The sequence below is a fragment of the Syngnathus leptorhynchus genome, chromosome 12 (assembly GCF_054491065.1).
Source record: "Syngnathus leptorhynchus isolate UIUO chromosome 12, UIUO_Slep, whole genome shotgun sequence".
Taxonomy (NCBI): domain Eukaryota; kingdom Metazoa; phylum Chordata; class Actinopteri; order Syngnathiformes; family Syngnathidae; genus Syngnathus; species Syngnathus leptorhynchus.
Window position 1 is genome coordinate 604079 of NC_141206.1, and position 25189 is coordinate 629267.

At 43.0% G+C, this 25189-nt stretch overlaps 1 protein-coding gene across 6 annotated transcripts in view; it reads right to left on the reverse strand.

The window, feature by feature from the left end:
- Positions 1 to 25189, reverse strand: part of mvb12ba (multivesicular body subunit 12Ba) — an 80207-nt gene that overhangs the window by 9310 nt on the left and 45708 nt on the right. For all 6 annotated transcript variants that reach the window (XR_015067682.1, XM_085925433.1, XM_085925435.1 and 3 more), the window contains one exon: positions 6740 to 6834. Coding sequence is in view for 5 of the 6 variants with exons in the window: in XM_085925433.1 (XP_085781559.1) it covers positions 6740 to 6834 (95 nt within the window). In the remaining variant the exon portion in view is untranslated. The remainder of the gene's footprint in view (positions 1 to 6739; positions 6835 to 25189) is intronic.

Consider the following 25189-nt stretch of genomic DNA (forward strand, 5'->3'; position numbering starts at 1 on the left):
GCCACAGCCCTGGTCGGCTGCCTCAACAATGGAGGCACGGAACATGGTCCACTTGGACTCAAGAACGTGGGAAAAGCTCTGCCAGAGATGGGAGTTGAAGCTCTTCCTGACAGAGGATTCTGCCAGACATTCCCAGCAGACCCTCACAGTACGTTTGGGCCTGCCAGGTTGGACCGGCATCTTCCCCCACCATCGGAGCCAACCCACCACCAAATGTCCAAAACATGCGGCCGTAAATCCGATGACACGACTACAAAGTCCATCATCGAACTGCAACCTAGGGTGTCCTGGTGCCAAGTGCACACATGGACACCCTTATGTTTGAACATGGTTTTCATTGTTGACAATGCGTGTCGAGCACAAAAGTCCAATTATAGAACACCGCTCGGGTTCAGATCGAGGGGGCCGTTACTCCCAATCATGTCCTTCCAGGTCTCACTGTCATTGCCCATGTGAGCATTGAAGAAGGAGCGCTCTCCAGCACTTCCTCCAAGGACTCCAAAAAGGGTGGGTACTCTGAGCTGCTGTTTGGTGCATAGACACAAACAACAGTCAGGACCCGTCCCCCCACCCGGAGGGAGGCTACCCTCTCGTTCACCGGGGTGAACCCCAAAGCGCAGGCGCCCAGCTGGGGGGCAATAAGTATACCCACACCTGCTCAACGCCTCTCACCGTGGGGAACTCCAGAGTGGAAGAGAGTCCAGCCCCTCTCAAGAGTGCTTGTACCGGAACCCAAACCGTGTGTGGAGGCAAGTCCGACTTTGTTTAGTCGGAACTTTTCTGCCTCACACACCAACTAGGGTTCCTTTCCAGCCAGAGAGGTGACATTCCATGTCCCAAGAGCCAGCTTCTGCAGCCGAGGATCGGACCGCCAAGGTCCCCGCCTTTGGCTGCCGCCCAGCTTACATTGCACCCGACCCCTTTTGTCCCTCCCACAGGTGGTGAACCCATGGGAAGGGGGACCCACGTTTCCTTTTTAGACTGTGCCAGGCCGGGCCCCATGGGCGAAGGCCCGGCCACCAAACGCTCGCCTTTGAGCCCCACCTCCAGGCCTGGCTCCAGAGGGGAGCCCTGGTGACCCGCGTCCGGGCGAGGGAGATCTGAGTCCATATATATTTTTCATCATCAGGGGTTGTTTGAACCGTGCTTTGTCCGGCCCCTCACCTAGGACCCTTTTGCCATGGGTGACCCTACCAGGGGCAAGAATCCCCAGACAACATGGCTCCGAGGATCACTGGGACACGCAAATCCTTCCACCACGGTAAGGTGACGACTACATTTATTTCACCTCCCTAATATTGCTAAGATTCATCCGATATTTTCAACTTGTGATGCAAAAATTATTATACATGAGTTTGTTACGTCACACCTTGATTACTGCAATGTATTGTTCTCTGGTCTTCTAAAGTCTTGTATTAAAAGTTTAGAGTTGGTACAAAATGTTGTGGCGCTACTGATCACAAGATAATTTGATCATTTTACCCCGTTACTCGCCAACTTGCATTGGCTCCCGGTCCATTTAAGATGCGTTCTCTTACTAACCTATAAAACATTGCACGGCTTCACCCACGACACTAGAAGTTCTCAGACGACACGGCCATTGTTGGATGTTTCTGAGGGAAACGATCTGGAATACAGGAAGTTCATCGAGGACTTTGTCAGCTGGTGTGAGCTCAACCAGCTTCAGCTGAACACCAACAAGACGAAGAAGATGGCCGTGAGCTTCGGGAGGATGGCACCCCATTTCACTCAGGTGAACATCCAGGGATCGGACATTGAGGTAGTGGAGAACTACAAAATCCTGGGTGTTCGCCTTAACAACAAACTGGACTGGACTGATCACACTCACGCCCTGTAAAAGAAGGGCCAGAGTTGCCTCCACCTGCTGAGGAGACTGAGGTCCTTTGTGTGTGCAGGGATCTCCTCAGGACCTTCTATGACTCTGTGGTGGCCTTAGCCATCCTCTACGCTGTGGTCTGCTGGGGTGGGGGCAGTACGGACCGGGACAGGGGGAGACTAAATAAGATGGTCAGGAGAGCGGGCTCTGTCCTGGGCTGTCCCCTGGACTCCATAGAGGTTGTGGGTGAGAGGAGGACGTTAAGCTGAAATCCATCATGGACAACACCTCTCACCCCCTCCATGACATTGTGCGGTCCCTGAGCAGCTCCTTCAGCAGCAGAGTATTACACCCACGGTGTAAGAAGGAGAGATTTTGCAGGTCCTTCATTCCCACTGCTGTCAGACTTTACAACATGCGTGGCACCTTATCATGTGGTTAGTCTCTACCGCTACTAGTGGGGCTCGTCTTTATCCATTTTTACATTTGGCACTTTTCTCTATTATATTCTATTCTTGCACTCTTGTACGCTGCTGTGACAAGTACATTTCCCCGCTGTGGGATGAATAAAGTTCAATCTTGTCGACCAAGTTGTATCTTACGTTCCATCTCGAAACTTTTGTTCGGAGAACGCTGGTCTTTTAGTGACCCCGATGGGCAAAAAGAAGTCCGCGGGGTCCAGAGCAGTGGTTCTTAACCTGGGTCAACCGAACCCAAGGTGAGTCCGTCTCAGGGGGTTGGCAGAGCCTCCACTGCGGAGGTCCGAACACACCTGATTTATCATGTAAATTCGTGATGACACATCTGAACTAGTCTTGCAAAGGCAACAGCAAAAGTCACAATGATTTGCAGGTATGCAATTTGTTGTGAATTCATACTGGTGCACAAGACGAGCCGTGCATGATCATCTTGTTCAAAGAACAAAACCAACACAATGCATCAACTCACAATAAATTACATACCGTATTTTCTGGACTATAAGTCGCAGTTTATTTCATAGTTTGGCCGGGGGAGTGACTTACGTATAATCAGGAGCAACTTATATGTGAAATTATTAACACATTATTACTTGATCATTAACACATTACTTACTTGCTAGTATAGTTGATCAATTCACGTTATTTTCACTTTAAACCGCATGAGGGCGCATAGGCCTGTGGAAAAATTGACAATGAGTTCCAATCCAATGAGTTTATAATACAAAAGACAGAGATTGACACAGAGGACGAAGATTTTGATGTATTTAATGATTTGGAGTGACACGGGTCGTTCGATAAACTTGTTATTCATGTTATAGTTCAGTGGTTCTTGACCCGGGTTCGATCGAAACCCTAGGGGTTCGGTGAGTCGGGCTCAGGGTTCCGCAGAGCCTCTTCTGCAGAGGTCTGAACACACCTGATTTATCATGTAAATTCGTGATGACACATATCTGAACTGGTCTTGCAAAGGAAACACCAGAAGTCATGCTGATTTGCAGGTGTGTAATTTGAGTTCATGCATTGTGTTGGTTTTGTTCTTTGAACAAGGTGATGTTCATGTACAGCTCATTTTGAGCCCCAGTAAAAACAATGATGTCTGGAATTTAAAATAATTTTATTTTTCACCAAAGAGGGGTTCGGTGAATGCGTATATCAAACTGGTGGGGTTCGATACCTCCAACAAGGTTAAGAACCACTGTAGTTATTTGATATATAGTTTATTTAGTGTAGCAACTTGTATATTGTTACAGTTCAGTAGTTTCCGATTGTTCAGGGAGGCCGTAAAGGCAGCACAGGTAGGAGGGGGGGAGCGATCCGGGGTGCTTTGTTAGAGCACACTGTGTGTTGGCTTGTATGTTGAGCTCTTGTTTTGTGAAATAAAGAGCCGGTTTCCAAACCCGCAACTTGCCTGGTACTTTGGTAACGCTACAAATATACCATATTGGCCCGAATACAAGACGGTGTTTTTTGCATTGAAATAAGACTGAAAAAGCGGGGTTCGTCTTACATTATACACATTCACAAGGCTAGATGGCGCCAGGTATCTTTAAAGTGAATGCCGAACTTAACACCACAGGCCAAAGTGAACCCCTGTCACGAAGAATGAAAATAAAAATAGCGGTAGCACGAAGAAGAAAACTAAAAAGATAGTGGTAAGAAAGAAAAGAGAAGAAAATAAGACATAACAGAAAATGGAGAAACGTAGCGACAATCTGGAGAAAAGTGGGTCGAAGATCGCCCAGCTGAGGAGAAGTTATGATGCAAACTTCAAGATGATGGTGATAAATGAGGCAGTCTTCAAAGAATTGCAAAGCAGCTGTGAAATATGGTGTTACAGAGTGTAATGTACGGAGATGGAGAGCTCAAAAAGATTGCCTAAAAATGCTCATAATCAGAGAAACGCTTTCCGTGGTCCTCAGAGCTGCCGCTTTCAAGAGCTCGACAGGAGGGTGTGCGCGTACGGGGACAGTGACACTGAGCACAGTGAGGCAGAGGATGTTTGTGAGGAATAATGTTCTGACATGACAGATCTCAGTTACTCTCAAGTTTAAACCAGTTTGCATTATTTTATTGCAATGTTTTTCCTTATTCAGATTTGTTTCAAGACTACAGTTACAGTTCGACTTCCCTTTGATGGTCAATGGAGTTATTGCAATTTTGTTGTTTGATCACAGTATATTCATTTATTTACATTTAAAAAACCAGAAGCCATTCTTTTACAAGTGTGATTGCACTTTAGTTTACATATTTAAATGTTCAAATATTAAGATGTGATAGACAGTTTTTGCATGATTTAAATGAGGCAAAATAACATGCTTTTTCTCTCAAATATATTGTTAAAATCATTTGTTTCAGATGTACTGTAACTATTTTCTGTATAAAAATTAAAATTGGTTTTCAAAAAGTCTTTTTTCAAACTTGAGTCTTGATAACCGTCTTATAATCAGGGTCGTCATATTCGGGCCAATACGGTAGTTATATTGATCTGTGGAATAATTGGAGCCGCAACTGATGACGAGTCTGACGTCAGCACCGCATGTACTTCTGGAGTCAGCAGCGTTTTGTTTTTTAAGTGACACAGAGGACGATTTTGATAGATTTAATGATTCAGAGTTATTTGATATATAGTTTATATATAGTTATATGGCCCAGTGGAATAATTTGAATTTTTTTATTCGTTTCAAACAGGCAAACCACTAAACTGAAACTGACGTCAACGGGGGGACACACACACTTCCGGGGTCAGAAGTGCCGTGGTTTACACAAAGGATGAAGATTTCAATGGATTTAATGATTTGGAGTGACACAGATGGTTTGATAAACGTGTTATTCATGTTATAGTTATTTGAATAACTGTTAATGTTACGTCAGGCACGTTCTCAGCTGCTCGTTTGTGTTTGTGTAACGTTAGCATACTGTATCGTTTAGCCTGTTGTTGCCTACTCATGTTTGTTCTTGGTGGTGTATTTTGTCAAATAAAGTTCTTCCAAAAATGCAACGACTTATATATGTTATTTTCTTCTTTATTGTGCATTTTATGGCTGGTGCGACTTGTAGTCCGGAGCGACTTATAGTCAGAAAAATTTGCAAGAGCAGTTCAGATATGCGTTATCACGAATTTACACGATAAATTAGGTGTGTTCGGACCTTCGCAGTGGAGGCTCTGCCGAACCGCTGTGGCCGACTCACCAAACCCTTGAGGTTCAGTCGAACCCAGGTCAAGAACCAGTGATCTAACTGGACTCTTCAGTCACACCCTCCTCTCCCCACACTGAGGCCACTTCATCAAAGGCCAACACAGACACCCCCTCCTCCATCCCTGTGCCCTCTGCATCCTGGAACAGGACTTGCCCAGACAGTTCCCGAAGTTGAACTCCTGCAAACCTGCAGGCCCTGATGATGTTTCTCCTGACACCCCGACATTGCCAGCAAACTGTCTCCTGTATTTACGGACATTTTTAACACGTCACTGGAGTCAAACAATGTCCTGGGCTGTTTCAAAGCCTACACCATTGTTCCCTCTCCCAGAAACCAAGGATTCAAAGACTAAATGACTACAGGCCAGTGGTGCTGATGTCTGTAGTCATGAAGTCCTTTGAGCGTTTAGTTCAACACCTCAAGGCCATCACTGCCCTTCTCCTGGACCCGCTTCAGTTTGCCTACAGAGTCAACAGGTCTATAGACAACATGGTAAACCTGGCCATCCATTTCATCCTACAGCATCTGGACTCCTGAGGAAACTACGCCTGTTTGTGGACTTCAGTTCTGCCTTTAACACCATCCTCCCAGGATTGCTTCCCGATGTACTGGAAACAGCACGTGCGGCTGGGGACAACTGTCATGGACACTTGGACTATCAGCATCGGATCCAACCAGAACTGTGTCCTTTCCCTCTGGCTCTCCTTTCTGTACACCAACAGCTGCACCTTCAGCAACCAGTTTGTTAAACTGATCTAATCTCCGACAGTGATGAGTCTGCCTGCAGGAGAGAGGCGCACCAGCTAGTGTCCTGGTTCTGAATCAACAACCTGGAGTGGGGATGATCGTGGAGTTCAGGAAAGTCACAGTCCTACCATCTCCTCTTGCCCTCACAAACTCCCCAATCCTCATTGTGGACTCTTTCCAATTCCTGGGCACCACCATCACCCAGGACCTGAATTGAGAACCGACCATCAGCTCACTCATCAAGAAGGCCCAGCAGAGGAAGTTTTTCCTGCGGTAAGAATTCCTAGTTTGTGAACTCCTTCACTGACAAAGGTAATAAAGGAAATTCTGATTTTGAGAGCGCTTATGTGGCCAACCATGCATGTTTTTATTCATTATTAATTCATTTGAAAAATTTGACAAACAATAATAAAGAACTCAGTCAAAAAAGACTGGGTTTAATCCAGTTTAAACTTCAGAGAGATGCTGAATATCAAACCAGAGATTGCGTAGAGGTTGGAATTTTGGTGCTCATAATCTGGTCGAGTTGCGTTTTTTCCTCTAAAACTGGCCGGGAGGGTCATGGAAAAATGCCTGTGGGAAGAAAAACAAAAAAACACCAAAGAGATTAAAAAACAGCAACAACAACAACATGTAGCCTGTGGTGGCGACCAAAAGTCAACTACCGTATTTTCTGTACTATAAGGCACACTGGATAATAAGGCCTTCATTGAATGTTATTATAAATATTTTCATATATAGGGCGCACCGGATTAAAAAGCGCATAGAATAGAAACTACTGCATCAAACTGGGTGTGCGTTATGCATCCATTAGATAGAGCTGTGCTAAACGAATCCAGTCAAACCAGTCAATGAGGTATTCAGTAAAACTTTATATACGGCAAACCTTATATACAATTCAACATACAATACAAAGATTGCACAATAACAACGTTGTTCAAACGATAATGTGCATATTTACATATCCTCGTCCACAAATCCGTCGAATTCTTCCTCTTCTGTGTCCGAATTGAACAGTTTCATTCATATCCCTGGCTCCCTGTCGTCATTATCAGTGTCACTGCTATTTACTGGCAGTTCAGATATTATTCCTGCCTTCACGAAAGCTCAGACAAAAGTTGAGACTGATATCAGCCTCGGCTTCCACAATCCATTGGCAGATAGTGGCATAAGTCGCCCGACGCTCTCTCTCTGTTTTGTGTGAATGTGTGTTCACCTTCTGCCATCCACTGCTCCCACACAGCTCGATTCTATCTTTGAATGCCCTGTCAACACCAATATCAAGCGGCTGGATTTTTTTTGTTAATTCACCCGGAATGACGGCAAGCTCCAAATTAGTTTTCTTCACTTGTTTTTTGACACCATCTGTGATATGAATGCGCATCGAGTCGTAAATCAGCCCCCCAGTCTCTTGATGTAAATTTCTCTCAGCCACTCACTCATCTTGTCCTCATCCATCCATCCATCCATCCATCCATTCCTTCGAATTAGCTTTAATGACGACGCCGGTTGGAAAATATTTTTTGGGGCAAGGTCTTCCTCTTAAAAATAATCATTGGTGGAAGTTTCTTCCCATGGGGCCCAGCCAGGCATAGCTCGAAAAGAAAAGGTGGATCCCCCTTCCCATGGGCTCACCACCTGTAGGAGGGGCCAAAGGGGTCAAGTGCAAAGTGAGCTGGGCGACGGCCAAAGGCGGGGACCTTGCGATCCGATCCCCGGCTGCAAAGGAAATGGAATGTCACCTCTCTGGCTGGAAAGGAGCCCGAGCTGGTGTGTGAGGCAGAAAAGTTTCGACTAGACATAGTCAAACTTGCCTCCACACATAGTTTTGACTCTGGTACAAGCCCTCTCGAGAGGGGCTGGACTCTCTTCCAATCTGGAGTTGTCCACGGTGAGAGGCGTCGAGCAGGTGTGGGCATACTTAATGCCCCCCGGCTGGGCACCTGCACATTGGGCTTCACCCCGGTGAACGAGAGAATAGCCTCCCTCCGCCTTTAGGTGGGGGGATGGGTCCTGACTGTTGTTTGTGTCAATGCAGCTCAGAGTATCCACCCTTCTTGGAGTCCCTGGAGGAAGTGCTGGAGATTACTCCTTCTGGGGACTCCATCGTTCTACTGGGTGACTTCAATGCTCACGTGGGCAATGACAGTGAGAACTGGAAGGGCGTGATTGGGAGGAATTGGGGGCATGTTTCACCAGTAGGCGACCCCGGGGACCACCTAGGATGCGCTGGAGAGACTTTGTCTCTCAGCTGGCCTGGGAACGCCTTGGGACCCCCCGGGATGAGCTGGATGAAGTGCCTGGGAAGAGGGAAGTCTGGGAGTCCCTCCTAAAGCTGCTGCCCCCGCGACCCGACCCCGGATAAGCGGAAGAAGATGGATGGATGGATGGAAGTTTCTTCCCATTATCCTAGCAGGCGAGAACTACAGTAAATGATTACTTCTCATTCCCTGTGGTGCATATAGACACTGTACTGGTGGCTGTTTTCTCCACAGTGCGGTTCATGGGAAGACTGAAGGTGAGTGGAATCTCGTCCATTTCGGTAATGTGCTATTCATAACACAATGCACTAGGCTTGGGGGGAAAAAAAATCCAATGTTAGAAGTTTATCGTGACATTGTCGAAAAACAATCAAAATCCTAATGAGCAGGTACCCGAATATGCTAGTGCCCAAATGTGCCAGTACCCCAAAGTTGCCTGCGCTGTGACAGCCCCTTCATATAGGCAAGGCAGATTTATTTATATAGCGCATTTCACACACAAGACAACTCAGTATGCTTTACATAAAAAGGATTAAACAAAGAACATAGAGCATAAAAAAGGGAAAAAATACAGAATATAATGCTTACAAAACCAAGAATAAAATTTAAAAAGAGAGGATTTAATTTAAGAATACGCCAGGGTAAACAGTAACGTTTTTAGCCCTGATTTAAAGGAGCTAACAGTTTGAGCAGACCTCAGATCTATGGGAAGTTTGTTCAACAGGTGAGGAGCATAATAACTGAATGCTGCTTGGTTCTTGTTCTTGGGACACGCAACAAGCCAGTTTCAGATGACCTGAGAGGTCTGGATGCTTCATAAGGAACAAGTAGATCAAGCATGTATTTTGGTCCGAGAACATTCAGCGTTTTGTAGACCAGCAGTAGGATTTTAAAATCTATCCTTTGACTCACAGGAAGCAAGTGCAGCGATCTAATGACCGGTGTAATATGGTCCAGTTTCCTGATGTTTGTGAGGACTCTGGCAGCAGCATTCAGGATCAGCTGCAGCTGCCTGATGGATTTTCTGTTAAGGTCTGTAAAGATGCCATTACAATAATATAACCTACTAAAAATCAATGCATGAATAAGTTTTTCCATATCTTGTTGAGACAGAAACCCCTTAAATCTAGTTACCATAACTTTCGGACTATAAGTCGCATTTTTTTTCTTAGTTTGGGTGGGGGGCGACTTATACTGAGGAGGGAGGGACTTATATGTGAATTTTTTCACAAATTTTCAAAATTCAAAAAAAAAAAACGCGATGAACGAACCGCGATGTAGCAAGGGATTGCTGTAATTTGAATTTGGAGTGACGTCAGTGGCATGGCGGTTGTTTAGATAAAGGACACGGGATGACGAAGGGCCCCACATACTACCGGCATCATTAGCGGCTTTGTTTGTAAGTGACACGGAGGATGAAGAGTTTGAAGGATTTAATTATTTGGAGTGACACAGAAGGTTTGAAAAACTATTATATTATGGCTTTTACGCACGCCCGGTCCTACTTGACAGGAGCTCTTTCACCTCTGTGGATGGAAGTCGGAGGTTAGGGGCCCGGTGGCTGTCCGGGGACGGTGGATGGGGCTCGGAAATAGCTTTTACGCACGCCCGGTCTGATTCTATAGAGCTCTCTTCCACCTCCGTGGCTAGAAATGCCACCTCCAGGAATGGAAGTCCACGCCGCCGCACGCCTGGAAGTCGACTTTGTTGACGCTACAATATAGTTATATACTAGATCTGTGGAATAACAACGACAAACACAAACGAAGAGCTGAGAACAAGCCTGATGTAACATTCAAGTTATTCTAATAACTATTTCAAAAGTAACACGTTTATAAAACCATCTGTGTCACTCCAATTCATTAAATCCATCAATCGTTCTTTATGTCAACAATGCCGCGTATGCGCCGCATATGCGGCACTGACGTCGGACTGTAAGTTGCATTTCTAATTATTCCACAGACCCATATAACGATATATAAAATACATTTCAAATAACTATCATATTAAAACAATATTTTCAAACCATCTGTGTCACTCCAAATCATTAAATCCATCGATAAAATTCCTCGTTCTTTATGTCAACAACGCTGCGCGTGCGCTGCAGAGATCTAGTATATAACTATATTGTAGCGTTAACAAAGTACCAGGAAAGACGTGGGTTTTGTAAACGGCTCTTTATTTAACAAAACAAGAGTTCAACGAGCCAACAACTACTGAACTTCCAGCCACGGAGGTGGAAGAGGGATCCATAAATAGGACCGGGCGTGGGTAAAAGCCATGTCCGAGCCCCATCCACCGTCCCCGGACAGCCACCCGGCCGAGCGCCGGCCCCTGACTTCCATCCACGGAGGTGAAAGAGAGCTCCCGTCGAGAAGGACCGGGCGTGCCATAATAGTTTTTCAAACCTTCCGTGTCACTCCAAATCATTAAATCTTTCAAACTCTTTGTCCTCATGTCACTTACAAACAAAGCCGCTAATGATGCCGGTAGTACATGGGGCCCTTCGTCATCTTCGTCATCCCGTGATCGAATCCTTTGCCCTTTATGTAAACAGCCGCCGCCCGGCATGGGTGACGTCATACCAGCTCAGTGGCCAAGTAGTACAGTGTCCGCCCTGAGACTGGAAGGTTGTGGGTTCAAACCCCGGCCGGGTCATACCAAAGACTATAAAAACGGAACCCATTGCCTCCCTGCTTGGCACTCAGCATTAAGGGTTGGAATTGGAATAGATCACCAAATGATTCCCGGGCGCGGCACCGCTGTTGTTCACTGCTCCCCTCTCCCACAGTGGATGGATCAAAATCACATGGGGATGGGTTAAATGCAGAGGACAAATTTCACCACACCCAGATGTGTGTGTGACGATGATCATTGGATCATTGGGACTTTAACTTGCAGTTCAAATGACAGTAATCCCTTGCTACATCGCGGTTTCACTACATTGCGGATTTTTGAATTTTGAAAATTTTTGAAAAAAAATCACATATTAGTCGTTCCTGAATATAAGTCGCCCCCCCACCCAAACTATGACCAAAAACGCGACTTATAGTCCAAACATTACGGTAATTTGTTGTGAGTTCATGCATTGTGTTGGTTTTGTTCTTTGAACAAGGTGATGTTCATGCATGGCTCATTTTGTGCACCAGTAAAAAACATCTGTCTTGAATTTCCATCCATCCATCCATCCATCCTTTTTCTATACCGCTTGTCTCCACGGGGGTTGCGGCCGTGCTGGAGCCTATCCCAGCAGTCATCGGGCAGTAGGCGGGGGACACCCTGAACCAGTTGCCAGCCAATCAATCGCAGGGCACACAGAGACGAACAACCATTCGCACTCGCACTCACACCGAGGGGCAATTTGGAGTGCTCAATTGGCCTACTAACCATGTTTTGGGGAAGTGGGAGGAAACCCAAGCGGGCACGGGGAGAACATGCAAACTCCACACAGGGAGGGTTGGAGGTGAATTCCAACCAGCACCCTCCTAACTGGGAGTCAGACGTGCGAACCAGTGTGCCACCGAGCAGCCCCGTCTTGAATTTGAAAAAAAAAACATTTCCTTTTTCACTTAAGAGGGGTTCGGTGAATACACATATGAAACTGATGGTGTTTGGTACCCCCAACAAGGTTAAGAACCACTGCTAGACCTACACAAAGTTGGAATGGGTCAAAAAACAATTCGCTAAAAGTAACATGCGATCATTTGAAAGTGTAATAAACACAGAAAATGATTAACTGCTCTAAAGTTGGAATTCAAAATCTTGCCTCACAGAGTAAGTATGATCATGGGATAAAGCCAGGCTGGAGTTTGCCAAAACTTACCTGAGAAAAAGGCATCAACACAAAGTTTACAGGGGGGAAAAAAACGTGGCCTTCAAAAAAAGAACACTGTCCCTACAGTCAAACATGGCGGAGGTTCCCTGATGTTCTGGGGTCACTTTTCTAATTCTGGCACTGACTGGACTGCTTGACTGTGTGCATAGCATTATAAAGTCTGAAGACTACCAACAAATTTTGCAGCGTAATGTAGGACTCAGTGTTAGAAAGCTGGGTCAAAGTCCGGCCCGCAGGCTAAATCCAGTCCCCGGTCAGATTTCATACGGCCTGCAGCTTCGGTCTTATAATGTATTATTTATGGCCCGCTTGCACTGTCAAACTGAATACAATAATCATAAAACTTGAAACTGTAATTCGTCCTATTACCAAAGGGTGGCAGCACCACTCCTCTCCACTCATTTCTGCTCTCGCGACTGCAAAGAAAACGAGGAAATTTGACATTGAAAGGCTGTCGCTTTCAAGAGAAAAGGGAATTACAATACTTCACTGAAAATCAAGGCAATTGTGTTTGTCTCATTTGTAAAGAGACGGTTGCCTTGTTTAAGGATTTCAACCTAAAGAGACACTATCAGACTAAACATGCTAACACACACGACAACCTAACAGGGAGTGACCAAGCTGAACTGGCATCACAACAGCGATTCTTCACACGAGGCTGTGAGTCAAAAGTAAATATTACTTAATACCGTATTGGACCGAATATAAGACGACCCTGATTATTTGACGACCCCCTCTTTTTCAAGACTCAAGTTTGAAAAAAGACTTTTTGAACGCCAAATTAAATTTTTATACAGAAAATAATTACAGGACATCTGAAACAAATGATTATAACAATATATTTGAGAAAAAAAGCATGTTATTTTGCCTCATTCAAATCATGCAAAAACTGGGTATCACATCTTAATATCTGAACATTTAAATATGTAAACTAAAGTGGAATCACATTTGTATTGTAAATGAATGGCTTCTGGTTTTTTGAAATGTAAATAAATCAATCTACTGTGATAAAACAACAAAATTGCAATAACTTCATTAACCATCAAAGTGAAGTCTAACTGTCACTGTAGTCTTGAAACAAATCTGAATAAGGAAAAACATTGCAATAAAATAATGCAAACTGCTACCGCTATTGTTGGGGAGCCTGAGGATTGTGTAGGGGGTTGGCTCGGATGGTTATGCTCTTTTCGACCCCGGGTGTCGGTCAGAACACAGGAGGGAAGACGTGGTTCAGTTTTGATTGCTTTACTGAATTATTGGGAAAAAAGTAACAGGCACTGTGGTTCATAGGGGCATACAGGCAAACTGGCACACGTTTCATCGTAAGGATGTGAGAGCAGGTGTGTGTCGTGTACATGGGTGTGTGAATGTGATTCTTGTTCATTATTGTATGAAGCGTGTGTGTGTGTGTGTGTGTGTGTGTGTGTGTGTGTGTGTGAGACAACAGACAACTGCAACAGACAGAAATACAGCACGTAAGTCAATGCTCAACTTCTGACATCACACAACACTAGTGAGACGGCACACATTACATAACTAACTGCGCATAACTGTTCTGCTATACTAAATAATCATAAATGAAATACTCTCGGCAACACACCAAACATAAGTCATCGATCGAGACAACAAAATACATTTGCTGGCGACCGTTAGTTGACGTGCCGCTGCGTAACGGCTACTCGTACGATGCGAGGCAAACTCAAAGGAGCGCGCCGGAGCTGTCAATCAAACAGCGTGGCACGCACACGAAACAAACCGCAATCGGACAAACGGCACAACAGTGAACAGTAGTAACAATGAAATGTATATACTCACTTTTTGTCAAAGACGCACACGATCACAGCAACATACTCAGTCGATACCAGCTACTTTAACTTACCGCTGCGCACAAGTGAATGGGTATAATGTCTAGACTCCGAATGTAAGACGAGCCCCACTTTTTCAGTCTTATTTCAATGCAAAAAAATTGTCTTTTATTCGGGCCAATACGGTATTAAATATTACTGTTAAATTAATACTGTTGATGTTATGAACCTGTAGTCGTGACACAAATTATTACTCTCTGAAAGATATTGTAAATGACAAGAGCAAAATTCACTTGTTTTAAGTTTTAATAATAACAGAGAACCTTGCATTACTTATAACTCCTATTTAAAATGTTCATGAGGCAAAAATAATTTTAAACTCATTTCTCTAAATTTAAGGTATTTCATACGGTTTGTTCAATGTTATCGGACTATTCAGATATGAATGAAAGGCAGAATTTGTGTTTTTAAGAGTTGTTCATATCTGCCTAAGTGGCTTATATTTGGTCATTTTGTCATTTGAAAAGACCTGTGCGGCGCGCGCGCGGCGTTGTTGACAAAAAGGACGAGGAATTTGATCAATGGATTTAATGATTAGGAGTGAGACAGATGGTTTGATAATATTGTTGTTATTTGAAATATACTTTATCGTTACATGGGTCTGTGGAATAATTAGAAATGCAACTTACAATGAGTCCGACGTCAGCAGCGCGGCGAATATGCGGCATTGTTTACATAAAGGACGATCGATGGATTTTATGAATTGGAGTGACACAGATGGTTTGATAAACGTGTTATTTATGTAATACTGATTTGAATAACTCTGAATGTTACGTCAGGCCCGTTCTCAGCTTCTCGTTTGTGTATATGTCACGTTAGCATACCGTATCGTTTAGCCTGTTGTTGCTGGTTCATGTCTGTTCTTGGTGATGGATTTTGACAAATAAATTTGCACCAAAAGTGCGACTTATACTCCGGTGTGACTTATATATGTTTTTTTTTTCACTTTATTATGCATTTTATGGCTGGTGCGACTTATACTCCGGAGCGACTTATAGTCCGAAAATTACGGCAATAATGAAATATGGCCCAGACAAGAAAACTTGAACTTCAATGTATTGTAGTTCTTAGTTTTAACACTAAGTGGTGCAACTCGGTTGCGGCAGTCAACAAGGCAGCTTTTTATTTTTTTGATTGATCAATTTTATTTCGAGCTTAAAAATAGAAAAATATATCAGTAAAATATAAAAGGAAAAAGAAAAGGAAAAAGAAAACAGGACAATAACAAAATGTCCCAAGCAAGTCGTAAATAACAACAATTAGGACAGCTCGAAAAGGAGTTGAAAGAAGTTAAAGAACTTTTCAAATCCTAACCCCTATCTCTTTTATCTATTCATAATACAGATTTTCTATACCTATGTACTTATATACCATAATTATAGACCACACACACATTACTACACTTATGTAATAATGCACAATAATCAGAACAATAATACCTTGTGCTAAAATGCAATAATCAGAATAGTCAATGATTTAATCATCAATACATTATGATTAATACCGTATAATCAATAAAAAATTCAATCATCTATATTTATATAATAACAGATAGGACTGTTTTCCAATACCCATGCTACCCCTCTTCCCTGTATTTGGCCCAAATCGATAGTTTGTATTTATTTTTAAATTGGTTGATGGTTGGACATTGTTTCATTTCCGTGCTCAGGCTGTTCCATAGCTTCACTCCGTAGATTGTTATGCAATGTTTTTTGATTGTAGTCTGGCAATTTTGTACTCTGAACTTTAATGGCTCTCTCAATTCGTAACCTCCTTCTCTATCATGAAACCTTATCTGTAGCTGTTTTGGCAATAAATTATTTCTGGCTTTATACATAAATTGTGCTGTCATTAAATCTATAGTGTCTTGCAATTTGATTACTTTTGACTTTATGAATAATGGATTGGTATGTTCAATGTAACTGACTTTGTTAATGATTCTTATGGCTCTTTTTTAAAGGATGAATAATGGCTCTAATGAACATTTGAATGTGTTGCCCCAGACCTCTATGCAATAAATAAAGTACGGTGAAACCAGGGAACAGAACAGAGTGCGGAGTGATTTGCTGTTTAAATAGTGTCGTGCTTTAGCTATGACTGAAATGCTTTTAGAGATTTTTGTCTTTCTTTTTATCCATAGTTAGTTATTTCTTCCATTAATTCAATTAATGCATGTGATGTAGATTGGTTGCCTTGGAATCCATATTGATTGTCTGTAAGTAAACCATGTTTTGCTATAAAATGATCCAGCCTGCTGATGAAAACTTTTTCTAAGATTTTTGAGAATTGTGGGAGAATAGAGATGGGCCTGTAATTAGTAAAGAGGCGTTTGTCTCCAGTTTTGAACAGTGGAATGATCTTTGCTATTTTCATATTGTTGGGAAATTGACCAGTTTGCAGTCACAAGTTAAAGATGTGTGTTAATGGTTTTCATTGAAATCAGTAGATGTCTTGTTTTTGCAGGAATGTACAATATCTATAATTTATTTTTCTATTACAGGCTTCAGAAACCTAGAATTAGTATTTCTATCTATTAATTTGTCATTATCTACTCTTGTTTGTCTAATTTCCTCTGCTAGTTTTGGTCCAATATTGACAAAAAAGCTATTAAATTTATTCATTCTTATCATTTATAGTTTAAGCATTATCTATAAAATACTGTGGGTAATTAATATGTCTAGATTTATTTCTAATTATGCTATTTAGAATATTCCATATACCTTTTATATTGTGCTTGTTATTTTCTAGTAAGTTATTATATTAGTCTTTCTTGCAATTCTTTAAGATATTAGTTAGTTTATTATTATTAGTTAGTTTAGTTTCCTTAGTTCTATGCTTTATGAATTCCCTATATAATGTATTTTTCTTTTAACAGGCATTCCGCAGACCCTTTGACATCCACTGATTTTCATTGTACTTGTGTGTTTTACAGTATCGTTTAATTGGACAATGTTGATCATATAATGACTTAAAAATACTTAGGAATTGATCATATGCTTTGTTAGTGTCAATTTCCCTCTATATCGGATCACAATTTTGTTGCAAAAGCTCATTTTTTTTAGCGTATTCATGGAGTCTTCCGTTTTAACCCTTCTATACAGTGGCCTATTATCTTTTTGCTTTTTGTTGTTGTCATTAGAAACTGTAAAGACTGGGAGATGGTCACTAATGTCATTCACCAATAGTCCACTGACTGTATTGTTTTCCATTTCATTTGTAAAAATATTGTCAATTCAGGTTGCAGATTGCGCTGTAATTCGGGTGGGTCTAGTTCTCTCTGGGTATAAACCAGTACTGGATAGAGTATTGATGAAATCTTCAGTCTTATGTTTATTGGGATTTAAAAGATCTATGTTTAAGTCTCCCCCAATGAATATGATTTTCTGATTTGTTATAGTAAGGTATACCTCCATCCAATTTCGAAGCACGTCTATGTCTGATCCCAGTGTTCTGTATATACAGCTTACCACAATATTTCTTTTTGCTCTACTTATCTCTATGGTCAAACATTCAAACATATTATCCACAGCAGTTGACACATTTTCGATCACTTTGAAAATTTAAGTTACGCCTAGATATATCGCTACACCACCACCAATTTTATTCCTCCTATTCATATATAGCAACTCGTATCCTTCCATCTCAAATTCCATGCCTTGCTCGTTATTAAACCATGTTTCAGAAATTAAAATTACATTGAAGGTCTGTGTAAATTGTTTTAAATAATCCTTGATGTTTTGAAAACTGGCATACACGCTTCTACTATTGAAGTGAATCATTGATATTTTGTTTTCGTCCGTAAAAGTGTTTTTATATTGTTCATCTGTATAGTAGTTACGGTCATTGTTGAGGTTCAAGAGAAAATTGTTTTCCAGATCAATATCATTTTAAATGTCTAGCTGCTTGTAGGTTGTGTAGTTGAAAGTATTTAGTTCAGTCTGTTGAAATTCATTGATTCTGAGTATTGCTGGTGATTCCGAGTGCTGTTTCTGTGTAATGTCCAGAGTCATGCAGAGTGTTGTGTTTTACGTACCCACTGTCCGTTGTTCAGTGTACTAAGGTTGGTTATGCTGCTTGGGCGTACTGGTGCGTGGATGAATGATCCGTCTGTCATTTCGTAGGTAGGCAATATCTCCTCTTTCTCTTGCTGCTCTCAAGTCTGGCATAAGCTCTTTTCTTTTCCGTTTGACGGAGTCTGTGTAGTCCTCGTTGATATAGATTCTTGTGCCATGATGAGCTTTTGCCCGCTGCAATATGGAGTCTCTGTCTTTATATATACCTGAGGAGATTAACAACTATAGGTCTTGGTTTGCCACCTTCTCTAGGTTTCCCTATACGCTGTGGTCTCTCTATTTCTACCTTGTGCTGTAGTTTAAGTTTTTTCTTTCAAAATGGTTGTGATTGTTCCCTCTGTATCAGCCCAGGTTTCTCTTGGTGCTTCTGCCACTCCATCAAATACCAGGTTGTTTCTTGTGATTTGTCCTTCCAGGTATTCCAGTTGGTCAGTCATAGTTAGCAAACTTTCACATACTTGAAATATGTCAGCCTGCATTGTGTTGGGTTTTTCAGTTCGTTTGTTGTTGCAGGATTTCAGGTCATCCACCTCTTTTTGGGTGAACTGCAGACCCACCTTGACCTCTTGGATATCTTTAATAACAGTCTCAAATCTTTTATTTGTGGAATCAATAAGTTGAACGAAGCCTTTAAAGGTCTCGTGCTGCTGTTGTAGGAGGGCCGTAAAATGTCCTGTTTTTGCATCAGGTCAGATACCTGGCTACGTGACATGTACTCACCCTCATCTTCTGGCTTCGTCTCCACTTTTTTATGCATCTCTGTGTCTGCTCTTTTTCGTCTACCCAGGGTTGTACGAAAGACGGCTGGCTGGCTGCTGCTGTTGTTGTTGTTAGCCACCAGGCACTAGTAGCCGCGCTGGGCCTTCTCTTCAGCTGCCGCTAGGTGTTAGCACGTCGCGCTGCTCCTCCGTCCGGTGCAGTTAGCCACTGCCGCTGGGCCTTAGCTGTTCACGATTAAGCCTGATACTTTTGCCAAAGTGGTGGTGGATGGCTCCGTGTAATGATATGAAAAGCCAAGTGTCCTGAAAAGCCTGTCCCTGTGCCCTGTCACAGGTTAGCTGCGTAACGAGCGTTAACTTTGTGGCGAGCATTAGCTGCGTGGTGAGCATTAGCTGCGTCAATTGCAAATGTTCACCCACTAGTGTGCAAAGTGGTAGTTAGTATTTAAGCCCTGCCCGTGTGTTTTTCCCTGTCGGTGTCTACTGATGTCTCCCGTCTATGTCCGCGCCTTGTATTCCTATCCTGCTTGTCCAGTTTCCCCCCGGTCTTGCGTGGAGGCTCACGGTCAGATTCTGTTCCGTGTCCGAGTGGACTTCTGTTTGCTGGCCGTGAGTCTCTATCCCGCCTGTCCAGCTTCTCCACTTAACAAAATTAATCAAAGAAAAAAGGCACGGATGGACCCACGACAATAGCAGAAACTAAGAAACACAGAATAGCAAGTAATGCAGAAAATTTCAGACACGGTGGGAAAATGAATATTTCTTCAAAGAAATCAAAGGGAAGTGCAGGGATGAGAATGGCGAATGCAGGTCTGGGGGGGCCGATGATACCGTTTTGGCCCAAATATAAGACGATGTTTTTTGCACTGAAATCAGACTGAAAAAGTGGGGGTGTTCTTATATTTGGGATCTAGACATTATACCCATTTTCATTTGTGCACAGCGGTAAGTTAAAGGTTGCTGGTATCGACTGAGTATGTTGCTGTGATCGTGTGGGTCTTTGAAACAAAGTGAGTATATACATTTCATTGTTACTGCTGTCCACTGTTGTGCCGTTTGTCCGACCGCAGTTTCGTGTGCTCGCCATTTGATTGACAGCTCTGGCACACTCATAATGGACTGTGTATGTTGCTGTGATCATGTGCGTCTTTGACACAAAGTGAGTATATACCAGGGTTGGCAACCCGCGGCTCCAGAGCCTAAATATGGTTTTTATATGGTAATCACTAAACAATCATTCTCATGCTGTAAAAATGTATGTAGTTGTAAATATATTAAAAATACTGAATTTAAGAATGGCGTCAAATAGCAAAATTGCGTCATTGTCTACGACACAGCACATGCGAGTTGTAAACAAACAGGTGTGTGATTGGCCATGGATTCAAAAGCCAAAAAGAGAAAGATTGCTGATGAGAACAGAGTTTTTAACAAAGAATGGACTGAACTATTTGCTTTCATTGCCAATGCTGAAGCATTGCCTGCATGTTTGATTTGCAATGAGAAGTTGTCAAATAAAGAGAAGAGGAATTTGGAGCGACATTTTCAGATAGAGCATGCAAAATTTGCTGCCGATCACCCAATTGCAACTGAGAAGAAACGTGCAATTGCAGTGCTGGTGGAGAAATTTGAGGACCGAAAAAACATTTCCAGAAAGTGGATTGCGTCTCCAAACTCTACGACTGCTGCAAGTTTTGTTGTAGCCCAGGAGATAATAAAGCGCGGAAAACCATTCACGGTGGCGAGTACATGAAGGGATTCATTCATTAAAATATCAGTGTCTATTTTCGGATTTCAAAAATAAAGTCAAAGTCAGCTTTATTGTCAATTTCTTCACGTTAAGACACACAAAAAGATTGAAATTACGTTTCCCACTGTCCCACTAGACACATTACACAACACATACAAGCAAATAGCAGAAAGAGTAAAAACGAATAGACAAGAGCGATGAATAAGTAATAAGCAAATAACCCAAATAAAAAAACGGGAATCATTCAGAAAACTAAAGACATGCCTCTCCGCACAAACAATATCACCGATCACCAGATCAAGGACATCAATTCCGATATCGAACAGACAGCTCTGCTAAGCAGGTACGTGAACTCTAATGGGCCGCAAGAAGAAATGATCGAATTAGAACCACTATAATTATTATTTTTTTAAATTATTTTATTAGTAAGCATAAATCTTATGTATTGACAGTCTATGTTGCCTTATAAAAGGCTTTTAGATTTTTGCGGCTCCAGACAGGTATGGTTTTTATTTTATTTGGGCCAATATGGCTCTTTGAACATTTTGAGTTCCCGACCCCTGGTATATACATTTCATTGTTACTACTATCCACTGTTGTGCCGTTTGTCCAATCGCTGTTTGCTTCGTGTGCGCACCGTTTGAGTGACAGCTCCAGCGTGCTCCTTTAAGTTTGCTTTGCATCGTACGAATAGCCAGCAAATGTATTTTGTTGTCTTGATCGATGACTTACGTTCGGTGTGTTGCCGAAAGTATTTCATTTATTCTTATTTATTATTATTTTTTGCAAATAATTCAGTAAAGCAATCAAAACTGAACCACGTCTTTCCTCCTGTGTTCTGACCGACACCCGGGGGCGAAAACAGTATAACCATCCGAGCCAACCCCCTATGACTCCCCAACAATAGCGGTAGCAGTTTGCATTATTTTATTGCAATGTTTTTCCTGATTCAGATTTGTTTCAAGACTACAGTTAGACTTCACTTTAATGGTTAATGCAGTTATTGTCTTTTTGTTGTTTTATCACAGTAGGCTACTGGTGTGAATGTTTCTGCCCAAACAGTCAGAAACAGACTTCCCGAGGGTGGCCTCAGGGCACAACGTCATGTAGTGTGCCCTGTGCTCACTGCTCAGCACCGTGGAGCTCGATTGGCATTTGCCATAGAACACCAGAATTGGCAAGTCCGCCACTGGCACCCTGTACTTTTCACAGATGAGAGCAGGTTTACCCTGAGCACCTGTGATCAATGTGAAAGGGCATTTCCATAGAGGGACGAACAGACCTCTACAGGATAGAGAACGGCAGTCTGACTGCCATTAGGTATCAGGATGAAATCTTTGCACCCATGGTCAGACCCTACGCTGGTGCAGTAGGTCCTGGGTTCCCCCTCATCCATGACAATGCCCGGCCTCATGTGGCAAGAATTTGCATCTAGAGGATGAAGGAATTGACATAATTGAATGGCCTTCACGATCACCTGATCTAAACCTGATAGAACACCTCTGGGAGAGGATGTTTCAGTCCATCAGACGCCACCGGGTTGCTCCTCTGACTTTACAGGAGCTCACTGCTGCCCTTAGACAGATATGGGAGGACATCCCACAAGACACCATCCATCGTCTCATTAGGAGCATGCCGCGACGTTGTCAAGCATGCTTACAAGCATGTGGGGCCACACAAGATTTTGAAAAGAATTTTGAGCTGCAGAAATTGAATTTAGGCAAAATGAGCGAGCCTGCCACATCATTTTTTCACTTTGATTTTTAGGGTGTCCATATACTGAGCCCTCTGTAGGCTGAAAACTTTTATTTTCATCAAAAGATGTGGCATCCTTTTGTTCCGGAGACAAACTGTCCATATCAGTATAGATATCTCCCCCAAAACATTTCACCATTGAAATCTGATGTGTTTTCAAAGTGTTCCTTTATTTTTTTTTGAACAGTGTATATATATATATATATATATATATATATATATATATATATATATATATACACACACACACACACACACACACACAAACACACACACACACACACACACACAAACACACACGAAAAGAAAACATGGGTCCCCCTTCCCATGGGCTCGCAACCCGTAGAAGGGGCCAAAGAGGTCGGGTGCAAAGTGAGCTGGGCGGCGGCCAAAGGCGGGGACCTTGGCGGTCCGATCCCCGGCTGCTGAGGCTGGCTCAAGGGACATGGAATGTCACCTCTCTGGCTGGAAAGGAGCAACAAGTGAGGCTGCAGAACTCGATTGTGCTTCCATGTACACGTTCCTCCTCCGCCATGAGGCGTTAGCTCATGACCATTTTCATCTGTTACTCCTCAGTCCGACGTTTTGTCAACAAGCCCGAGCTGTTGTGTGAGGCAGAAAAGTTCCGACTAGACATAGTCGGACTTTCCTCCACACTTAGTTTGGGCTCTGGTACAAGCCCTCTCGAGAGGGGCTGGACTCTCTTCCACTCTGGAGTTGCCCACGGTGAGAGGCGTCAAACAGGTGTGGGCATACCTATTGCTCCACATTAGGGTTCACCCCGGTGAGCGAGAGGGTAGCCTCCCTCCGCCATCGGGTGGGGGGACAGGTCCTGACTGTTGTTTGTGTCTATGCACCAAATGGCAGCGCAGAGTACCCACCCTTCTTGGAGTCCCTGGAGGAAGTGCTGGAGAGCGCTACTTCTGCGGACTCAATCTTTCTACTGGGTGACTTCAATGCTTACGTGGGCAATGACAGTGAGACCTGTCAGCTCAGTGGCCTAGTAGTAGAGTGTCCGCCCTGAGACTGGAAGGTTGTGGGTTCAAACCCCGGCCGGGTCATACCAAAGACTATAAAAATGGAACCCATTGCCTCCCTGCTTGGCACTCAGCATTAAGGGTTGGAATTGGGGGGTTAGATCACCAAAAATGATTCCCGAGCGCGGCGCCGCTGCTGCTCACTGCTCCCCTCTCCCCCAGGGGATGGATCAAAATCACATGGGGATGGGTTAAATGCAGAGGACAGAGCCCTTTGAGACTGCTTGTGATTTAGGGCTATATAAACTTGACTTGATTGATTGATTGATTGAACTAAATAACTCGTATACAAGTGATGAAAACCCAATCGCAAATTCACCTTGTGGCGGTGTAAAAACACTTCGTTCTCCACGTAAGTTAACAAGTGGAAATGATGTGACAAAAGTAACGCCAAAATGCTGCTGAAAATAAAGCGTGTACTAAGATTTGTCTTTTTGAGACGCAACTACGCAACTTCAATGTTGCACATTTCCCTGCGCTGTCCGAAATCAAATGCGCTTTCCCAAAAGCCAACATTTCTGCTAAAAGGGGGAAACAAGTGTTTGTGATCACATCTCTTGTGACAGAATTCAGTCAGCGGTTCCAAGATGTTTCTGTCATTGAGACAGAAATCAAGCTCATCTCCGCTCCCTTCCTGGTGGATGCAGAAGAAGTGGAGGAGCGTCTACAATTAGAACTTATCGAAATGCAGAGTGATGACTCTGAAGAATCAACATCATCTTCTCTCCCTACCTGACTTCTACAGGAGCTTGGTAAAGCCAAATTCCACTGATGTGATGCCACGCAAAAAGAATGGATATGTGAGCAAACATTTTCTCTGTTATCTCTGAACAAAAGCAGACTGAGAACTGAAATGACAGACAGCCATCTCTGTGATGTCGCTGTGATCATGTGCGTCTTTGACACAAAGTGACACAAAGTGAGTATATACATTTTATTGTTACTACTGTCCACTGTTGTGCCGTTTGTCCGATCGCGGGTTACTTCGTGTGTGCGCCGTTTGATTGACAGCTCCGGCGTGCTCATAATCGACTGAGTAAGTTGCTGTGATTGTGTGCGTCTGACACAAAGTGAGTATATACATTTCATTGTTACTACTCTCCATTGTTGTGCCGTTTGTTCGATCGTGGTTTGCTTCGTGTGCGCGCCGTTTGATTGACAGCTCCGGCGCGCTCCTTTAAGTTTGCCTCGCGTCGTACGAGTGGCCGTTACGCAGCGGCACGGCAACCAACGGTCGCCAGCAAATGTATTTAGTTGTCTCGATCGATGACTTGTTTGGTGTGTTGCCAAAAGTATTTCATTTATGGTTATTTATTATTATTTTTTGCCAATAATTCAGTAAAGCAATCAAAACTGAACCACTTCTTCCCTCCTGTGTTCTGACTGACACCTGGGGTCGAAAACAGCATAACCATCTGAGCGAAACCCCTATACAGTCCTCAGGCTCCCCAACAATAGCGGTAGCAGTTTGCGTTATTTTATTGCAATGTGTATCCTTATTCAGATTTGTTTCAAGACCATCAAACTGTAGTTAGACTTCACTTTGATGGTTAATGCAGTTACTGCAATTTTGTTGTTTTACCATAGTAGATTGGTTTATTTACATTTCAAAAATCAGAAGTCATTCATTTACAAA